Below are 9,057 nucleotides of genomic sequence, written 5' to 3'. Positions count from 1 at the left end.
CCACTCGGCCGGCCCTCTCTTTACTCTTAAGTTGCTTTAATTTACAGGCCCCCCTCCATCCTGCTTTCCCTGTACAGTTTGTCCTATGGTTGTCCACACTGTCCATTTTGCTGTTTATGTGCTCATGGTGCAGTCTGCCATTTTCTTGTGTTCTATTTCCTGCAAATTAGCAACTGGATCCAGAGGCTTGATCAGAATGAGGTTCTGTTTGTTTGGAAAGACAATAGGTGGCTGTGTGCTTTCATCAGAAGGCATGGCTGGTTTTCATCTTTTCTGATGTTGGCAGCTGCTGGTGCTCAGTGCATAGATCCATTAATTAGTTGGGCTGCAAAACGGCGATCTCCCATCATCCTGTTTCGGTGGGTCTTTCCTTCCCATGTCTGCTCTAATGTCACTCAACACCGAGCTTTTCTGGCCACAGTTCCTCTTCCCTGTTCCCCCGTCACCTCCCCCTGCCACCTCCCCAACACACACGTGTGGCAGGCCCTTTCTTCCTCCCAGCGCTTGCCACCGTCTGACCTACATATGTTGCTTGTCTGTTTTCCTCCCGTCTGCTCACTGCTGCATGTGCAGGGCCTAGAGCGGCCACGCACAGAGCAGGCACCCAGTGAGGATTTGTTGACTGAGTTGATAAACTGCATGCATCTGAAAGGTCTGAGACAGCAGAAACCGTGCAGGCTCAGCGGACGTGAAGATCCACCCATCAGGGGCAGAAAAGGCAGGCTGCAGTGGGGGAGGGGCTGCGCTGGCTCCCACGTGAGACCAGGCCCCCCGGGCCCTGCAGGAGTGACTGGGGACCACTGGAGCCCGTGTGTGTGAAACTCATGATTGAAAAAGGCTCGGATGAGGCAACGGACATTCCCAGCACACACTCACCTGGTGGGACTCTGTCATGTTGGTACAAGTTTGCTCTTCATCAGAGAGAGACTGGCTTTCTGAAAAACTATCCTTATGGTTCAAAGTTCAATACCTGTTGTTTATACACTGTTGTGGTTTTGTGCTAAGGAGACTGAGCCCTAAGTTTATTTCAGTTGTTTGGTGTTCTCATGTTCCTGCTTCCCACCCCTAGCACTGGTGTTACATAAAAAACAAAGAAGACCCGTCCTGAAAATCCTGAGCTGACCAACCAGTTTGGTTACACAAGAAGTCCAACTCAGGCCGGCCGAGGGGAGCGTCGGTTAAGAGCTGGCTTGGGACGCAGGCTCTGAGCAGCAGGGCCCCGGTTCGGATCCCACATGAGGGCCAGTGACACTGCGCCCTCTATAGCTAAGATGGTGAACAACAGCTCGACCTGGAGCTGGGCTGCCGTGAGTCGCTGGTGATGGCGTAGGCTGCAGCCCCTGCTGCAGTGGGTTGCCATAAGCTACTGTGAGTGGCCGGCAGCCAGCGTGAGCTGCCAAGAGCTGCCGTCCAATGGCTGGTGACCAATTTGCCTCACCCGGGAAGAGCGCAATGATCACAATATCAACATGGGCAAGTGAAGCGACGTCTTCCACAACTAGACTGAAGAACAAAACGATAGCAACTTGTCTGTTCCCCTCCCCCAATTCCCCAATAAAATCTTTAAAAAAACAACAAAAAAAGTTTGACATGGTCATGTATTTGTATCTTTAGTTTTATTACCCTTTTATCATAGAAACAAAATGACACAAATACATAACTTATTGAATTATTATCACAAAGTGGGTACCCCTATAACTTCCACCCAGGTCAAGAAACAGAACTTTGCCAGACATCCCAAAGGGTCCCCAAGTGTCCCTCCCTCAAAAACCAATCCTATTACAGAAATGACTTCCTTTGATTCTTTATGGCTCTTTAGTCTTGTCTTTTTTTTTTCTTAGTTCTAACTTAGTATCTCTTTACTCTTTTCTTTTTTTAAAAAGATTTTATTGGGGAATTGGGGGAGGGGAACAGCACTGGGGGAATGGGGGAAGGGGAACAGACAAGTTGCTGTCCTTTTGTTCTTCAGTCTAGTTGTGGAGGACGTCGCTTCACTGGCCCATGTTGGTATTATCATTGCACTCTTCCTGGGTGAGGCAGTCGCTTGCCGGCCATTGGACGGCCGCTCACGGCAGCTCATGAAAGCTCTTGCCCGCTGCCATCCAGCCCCACTGCAGCCTACGCCATCACCGGCGACTCACGGCAGCCCAGCTCCAGGTTGAGCTGTTGTTCACCATCTGAGCTGTAGAGGGCAGTGTCACTGGCCCTCATGTGGGATCTGAACCGGCGCCCTGCTGCTCAGAGCTGGCGCCACAAGCCAACTCTTAACCAATGCGCCACTCGGCCGGCCCCTGAACATTATTTTTTAACTTGCACAGAGCTTTTAACAACAACAGCCAAAGAAAATGTTAAGCTTCATTTGTGTACCTTGGCCTCTAAGAGCTGTGCCTGCTCCCACAGAACAGTCAAGTGGCCAGGGCTACTCATGTGTAGGTCCCCCGGTACCCGGGGCCCAGCCAGGTAGAAACCTTCCCACTATCACTTCGGGTTGGCTCAGCGGCCTCAGCAGGGAGGGGAGCAGTGCCTTCTGGGATCCGCGTGGAGGCGCTAGTCAGCCTGCAACCCCGATACTCAATCCTGCCACGTGGGGGGCAGTGGGCTCTCAGAACACTTCTGGACTTCCTGTCTGTACTGCTGCACCGACCATTTATTCATGCTGATTAAATCAAATCAAAGTCCTAAACCTTCGTCCAGACCGCAATGAAATAATGAGAACAGTATCAAGCCCAATAAAGCGAAATGCTGAAATCTCAAATAATCCTCAGACCTCAAAGGACATTTAAGCGCTTTTATCAGAATGCCATCTTGCTTTTCTGAGTCAGTTTGAAAGCGTCTCTCTCCTTGTACAGCAACGGTCCTCTTGCAGTTTAATTGTTCACACCAGTAAGTGACGTCACAAAAGGCCAACGGCTCCAGTGTGTCCCAGAGTGATGGCAACGTCGTTCAGTCTTCCGGTTGCCTGGCTCCTTCTCTCGCCAGCCTGTCAGCTTCCTCGTTGCCTACAAATCCCGAATGGCCAGGAACATGCATCTGGGAAACAGAGGTTTTCACTTTACTTTCACATCATCACGGTAAAGTCACCTACACGGCGGGCTGCGGGGAGAAGCGCGCTCCCCAGCCCTCCCCCGGCGCTCCGCCCGCAGTGCCTCTTCCCACCGGACACGCTCAAAACCCGCTTCAAGTCAACGCGAGCGGGTCTTCCTGTTTGTGCGGCTTTCCCCACTCATGTTGGCATGTCATGTGCGGATGGATGGATGGGTGGGTGGGTGTGTGCAGACACACACACACTACTCTCTGTAAATACTGTTAAAAAGGGGGGCTGCGCTTGTTTGTGTACATTTGCGTGGCTGAAAGGCAGGCTTACGTGTCAGGTGAGCAAACTGTGGTCCTGAGGTGGGGAGCAGGGAGGCTTAAGAAAATGGGTGCAGGTCATCCTGCTCTGTATTGTTTGAAAAAATAATTTTAGCAAAAATGATCCATTATACGAAAAACACCTCCATTTTGGAAAGCCAGTCACGTTACTAACTGTGTCTTCAACAAAATACATTATAAATCAGCTTTATCTAAGGTTCTGGCTGCTTCTGCAGAAACAATAGGCTGACTCTCCACGTCACTTTGCCAGTGACGAGGTGTGCCCTGGCGAGGACCGCGGAAAGAACACAGAGCAGTGCGCACCGTACAGGGTACCGTCTTGTTACAGGATCAAAACAATCAAATGTGTCCTAGCGCACTCATGATGCTAGTTGCACGAAAACTGTAATTCACTGAAGTCATCAGGTCACTGACAGGATCACCCAGCTCCCCGGTTAGCCAACACGCTGGGCCCACGGGAGACACTCACCCACTGGATGTCCATGCCCTGGACAAGTTTCTCCAGCCCCACGAAGTCCTCTTTGTTGATCACCTCCTTCCCGGCGCTTGTTCTCCACCCATTCTTCTTCCAACCTTGAACCCAGTTGGTGATCCCTAGAAGAAACACACTCACGCCCTGGTTAACCGCGGACACTCTGGTATTCTTCCCCCCAGGACTTCCCTCACACTCACCCCCACTCGTGTTCTGAGTAGCATGCTGCACTTTTTTTTATATTTCTTTCCTGGGCTGTGCACAGGCCTGAAACATACCCTTTCTCGTCCCTTTACTCTAACTTGGACTCGGCCTACAGCTCTCAGACTAAGACGTCACCTCCTCCAGGAAGCCCCCAGCCTTCAGCACCCCTCCCTGTGCTCCTACCCATGGCGTTTCCCAAAGAAGCCATCAGCATGCCACCTTCACTTACTAACAGACTCCAAGTGCAGGGACCTACCCACCTTACTGCCAACTATTCAGTGCCAACAAAGAAATACCTATGTGGCAAATACGGGGACAGCAGGCCTGGGAACCCCAAATCCGCACCTTTTCCTTTCTACCGGACAAACCAAATGTGTCCCCATTTACATGTGGGTCCCACCCGGATACAATACCTCCTGCTGGAAAGGAAATTCCCTGCAAATTTACTAGACAAACACTAGAAGTGAAACGTGAGTGCTTACCGTTGATGGTAAACATACTGTCCGTGTATAGAACCAGCTTCTTGATGTTTTGAGCCCTTGCTTGTTCGATGGCTTTGCAGGCTGCCTTGAAGAAATAAACCCGTTGTCATGCTAACTGGTCAACTTTCGACAGTACTGATGTTCAAAATCACTTCAAAATTTGAACATTCCTTCTTTTTCTGTGCTAATATTTTCTTTTTTTTTAAAGATTGGGGAGTTGGGGGAGAGGTACAGCGTTGGGAAATTGGGAAAGGGGAACAGACGAGTTGCTGTTTTTCTGTTCTTCAGTCTAGTTGAGGAGGATGTCGCTTCACTGGCCCATGTTGGTATTATCAATGCGCTCTTCCCGGATGAGGCAGTTGCTCACCGACCATTGGACGGCGGCTAACGGCAGATTATGCCAGCTGTCGGCCACTCACTGTAGCCCCACTGCAGCCTACGCCGTCACCGGCGACTCACGGCAGCCTAGCTCCAGGTCGAGCTGTTGTTCACCATCTTAGCTGTAGAGGGCAGTGTCACTGGCCCATGTGGGATCTGAACTGGGGCCCTGCTGCTCAGATCTTGTGCTCCCAAGCAAACTCTTAACCAACGAGCCACTCGGCCGGCCCCAAATGACATATTCTTTATGTGAAATAATGCTACAGGTACAATTCTGTTTAGACATCTATTTGAAATAAGTTTCATAATTTTTCTAGACAATTCCTATCCTTCAGAATTGTTATTAACCCCAAACTACGTTTCTTCTGGACTTTGAATATCTTATTCACACTCATAGATAGTTAAAAGCTCACTAATAAGTTCATGGTTAATGCCAAAGAATGATAAACTTGCTTTTAGTAGAAAAATTATCTGATAACTTACATGAATTTCTGCTCTTTGGTTGGTTTGTCGCCCAGGAAGTCTAATACCTACGTTTCTGGTTCAAAACAAAAGAAAATCATGTCATGAAGCTAATTCCAAAGTGACTCCTTAAGCCTATTAATAGAGAACAGGCCTCTATGCATTTTTATTTGAACTATAAAAGGATCACATGAAAACAGCCTGTAGAAACCCAACCAACAGCACTAAGTGTTTTATTGGAGCGCACCACGTAGGGTGTTGTGGGGGAACCGGACCGGAAGCAGGCTCTTGCACATTCAGGGGCCCCGTGTATCTGCACGGTCCCACTTCACATCACCTTGACTTTGTGAGACACAAAGGTTCGCCTCGAAGCTCTCACATCTTCACAAGGGTTGGTGAGACGAGGGGTTCTAAGTCCCGTGACCTGCCCCCTTGCATCCTTGCCAAAACCATCCCCCAGGGAGACCTGTGATTCTTTGGGGGGCGGTGGGGGTGGGCAGTGAGGTCATTCTGATGTAACATCTTACAGGCAAGACACAGACGTGCCACGATTTAGGGTGAGGAGAGCAATGCTAAGGTACTTATGTTCTGAAGAGCAAAGCTGTCAGTGTCACCATGAATTGGAGCCTGTCCTGCTGTCCCCTGCCAAGGCTGTTTGTCAAGTAAATAATACGCAGGTCCCGCCTCACTCTCACAAGTTTTGGAACGCGACCTGGTAAACGTGAAGCTTACAAACCTTGGCTTTTGTATACTTACAGAGGATGGCCGGGGCCCCAGTAAACACCGATTCCTGCTCGCGCCCTCCTCCGCCCGTTACTGCAGCAGCAGCCGTCAGTGTAGACGACGACATATTCTCCTGTAAGACGGAGACTGGTGAGTGCCAGTGGTCCAACTCACTAAAAAGGGATTCACCTAGATGTGTACTCAGGTTGCATTAGTGTTTTAAACTGAGTGTTGTTTACAATTCTGCAGTAGTTTTGTGTCTAAAGAAACAGTATCAGTTTCCTACATGGGGGCACGTGACACTTCTGCCAAGACGCCACCTATGTTTTGGCCCAAATGCCAGGCACGTCGCAGGGGACGGCGTCACTTCATAAACCTAGAACGCCGCGGTGCAGCGAGAATGGCTGCTCGCATCCTCACTGCAGGGGTCAAGAACAATGCCACTGTCCCCGTTCACGTACTCCCGGGAGAGTCCTTCCAGACAGGCAGCGCCTTGGCACAACAAGGACCTGCCAGCCGGAAGATCGAGTCCCCGACAAACAGCGGTCTGTTTTTTCCTCAGTGTAGTTGCCGCGAGTAAACTATGGCGCCACACCTTTGCTTCCTTCCATTACGACAGAGGGTCTGCTCAACACACCGGTGCTGTGATGAACCAGGCAGAAAAGGGCTCAGATGAGGCCACTCTTAGGCCGCTGACGACCAGCCGCAGGCAAGGGGAGAAGTCAGGACGGCCGGTGTCACAGCGCACGTGGTGGGCGCAGAGGCCACATGCCTGAGGCGTCTGCCGAAGGTGCAGACTGTGCAGGGCGGAGGCCCAGGGCCAGGCGAGAGGGAAGGAGGTGGCGGCTCCCGGCGGGGCGGGCCTCGGGGTCTGTGACAGACAGCACGCGTGCGGCAGCGCCAGCTGTGACCTACGGGCTGCAGCCTTCCTTCCCCGTCACGGCGGTCCTGTGGGGCCCTGCGGTCGCTGCCCCCGCTTCACGCAGCCGCCTCACACTGGGAATGGCCCATCTCCCAACCACCCCACAGGCATCTGTTTCCATTGATATCGGTAATAACAAATCAAGGGCATTTGGGTTTTTAAACGTAACTGCAAAACTGGTTTACACAGCTTGACATAACTCTTCCTACTGGCTTCCCTTGAATAAATTACAAAATGGCTCTTCTTGGGGGAAAACGTGGGACCTACAAACATACTGATTTATATTTTAAAATGCTACTACTTCCTATTTTCTGCTTATATGTGTAAAAGGCAAAAAGGAGACTCATACTGTAGGTCAGTAACTATAAACAGGGCTCCCAGAGTCACAGTGGAGGACAGGCCATGACCGCCTCGCCCCTCAGGATGCGGACCACCTGTGCTGTGCCAACACGGCCTCGAAAGGTGACGCGGCTGCGCCAGCTGGGTCTGATGTGTCGTCCAGGGCTGGTCTCTTCTGAGGATGCTGAGGTCCGCGTTTCCTCTCAGTGCCCTGAAATGCTGTGTCCGAGGGAACACTGCTCTTTCACAAGATTAGTGTCTTCCTTTTGTAGCCCATGGAATGGTTTTCCTACGATGTCCACAATTCTGCACCATTTGATCAATTATAAAATAGTAATCTTAGAGATTTTCAAATAAGATGCCTTTTCAGATAAGAATGAGGATGTTCAATATCAACTCTAATCTCTCCCATTAGAAAAGTGAGAAAAGTTTTTACAGAGATAGTTTCATCATATATTCAAAATAAAAAAACCAAGAAGACGCACCCATGTAAGAGAAGGAGTCCTTGCCAGCTGGCGGGGCTGCCTCCGTGCTCTGTTTCACATGCTTTGCACATGGCTCTGCATTCTCATCCCCTTCCACCAGGGGCTCACGGAGTCGCTTGCTGCCTTTGACTTGTGATTCTTGTACACGTTGATCCTTCTGCCCTGAAAGACAGAGTCTGCTCAGCAGCCACAAACAGTGAACCCAACAGGAAAGGATGAAGAATCCAGAAATTCAGTGAGTCATTTAATAGCGCTCCCTCAGGCTGAGTACCCCCTGTATGCGGCCCTATGAACAGGGAACGGCGTAACAGCCCACACCAGCTCTGGCTCTGATGTCCTGTGAAACGCTTCTCAACTCCCCATGAGAAGCTTGACAAGGGCAATGAGGAGACAAGAGCTAAGCTCCTGTTAGAAACGCAATCTGGTTCTGATGGAGACAGCAGGTGCCAAGGGAGCAGAACCTGTGAGGGATCGCAGACAGTTGGGCTCTTTCCCCAGAAAAAACAAGGACCAACTTTCATCTAGAAAATCGGTGGTTATCTGTGGTTCAAGGCCCTGCCCCCTGCCTCCCTGCAAACACTCCAGCCACATGGACGCTGAGCTGAGGATCTCCAGGGGAGCTAAAGGGCTGGGGAGGTGGAGAGACCGGCTGCCGTCAGGGACAGTGTGCTGCAAAGCTTGCCATCGGCAGCCCAGCCGTGGACGCGGTTAGTCCTCGGGGACTCACACCTCTCTGCTTGGTGGGAGTAGCAGCACCTCGCTCACGTTCGTGTTATGGAAGCTGAAGCAGATGACTCAATCAGACTGAGATTCTACAAAGCAGAGTTTCAATTTGAGCTCCACTGTGAACTCAGTCAACTGACTGAGCCCTCCGGGCTTCTGTGCAACGAGGCCTGGCCTGAGGAGCTCTGCAACGGCCTGTCCTCCACCGTCAGTCTGTGGAGTGGGAAGACGGGACAGAAGAACAACTGTGTCTCCAAAACAACAATCTTAACCCAACACCACTGACTTCACCTTTAGCTTTAAGTGCTCGAGGGAAAGGAGGAGTTGCAGGTCTCTCACTTTAATCAAAAGCTAGAAGTGGCTGAGCCCAGTGCGGAAGGCGTGTTGAAAGCTGAGCCAGGCCAAAAGCTAGGCCTCTTGCACCAAAGAGCCAAGTGCGAATGCAAAGAAAGTTCTTGAAGGAAATTACAGTAACAGTGCTACTCCAGTGAACAC

General features: G+C 50.7%; 2 protein-coding genes across 4 annotated transcripts in view; both read right to left on the bottom strand.

Moving 5' to 3' along the window:
• ADI1 (acireductone dioxygenase 1) overlaps positions 1 to 894 on the bottom strand; it is a 17,868-nt gene extending 16,974 nt beyond the window's left edge. Inside the window, exon 1 of the mRNA XM_019646281.1 lies at positions 877 to 894. Coding sequence (XP_019501826.1) covers positions 877 to 894 — 18 coding nt within the window. The remainder of the gene's footprint in view (positions 1 to 876) is intronic.
• A 1,836-nt stretch (positions 895 to 2,730) lies between these two features.
• Positions 2,731 to 9,057, bottom strand: part of RNASEH1 (ribonuclease H1) — a 9,719-nt gene continuing 3,392 nt past the window's right edge. The window contains exons 3-8 of one of the 3 annotated variants that reach the window (XM_019646326.1): positions 7,840 to 8,001; positions 6,127 to 6,226; positions 5,392 to 5,446; positions 4,531 to 4,615; positions 3,842 to 3,988; positions 2,731 to 3,030 (exon numbers count right to left, since the gene is read on the bottom strand). In XM_019646326.1, the coding sequence (XP_019501871.1) occupies positions 2,984 to 3,030; positions 3,842 to 3,988; positions 4,531 to 4,615; positions 5,392 to 5,446; positions 6,127 to 6,226; positions 7,840 to 8,001 (596 nt within the window). In that variant the 3' untranslated portion in view covers positions 2,731 to 2,983. The remainder of the gene's footprint in view (positions 3,031 to 3,841; positions 3,989 to 4,530; positions 4,616 to 5,391; positions 5,447 to 6,126; positions 6,227 to 7,839; positions 8,002 to 9,057) is intronic. The other 2 variants (XM_019646325.1, XM_019646324.1) reach the window with 2 other exon arrangements.

This window comes from Hipposideros armiger, unplaced genomic scaffold (genome assembly GCF_001890085.2).
Source record: "Hipposideros armiger isolate ML-2016 unplaced genomic scaffold, ASM189008v1 scaffold_100, whole genome shotgun sequence".
Classification (NCBI taxonomy): Eukaryota; Metazoa; Chordata; class Mammalia; order Chiroptera; family Hipposideridae; genus Hipposideros; species Hipposideros armiger.
Note: the sequence above shows the minus strand (reverse complement) of the source record. Positions and strands in the feature narration are given on the sequence as shown.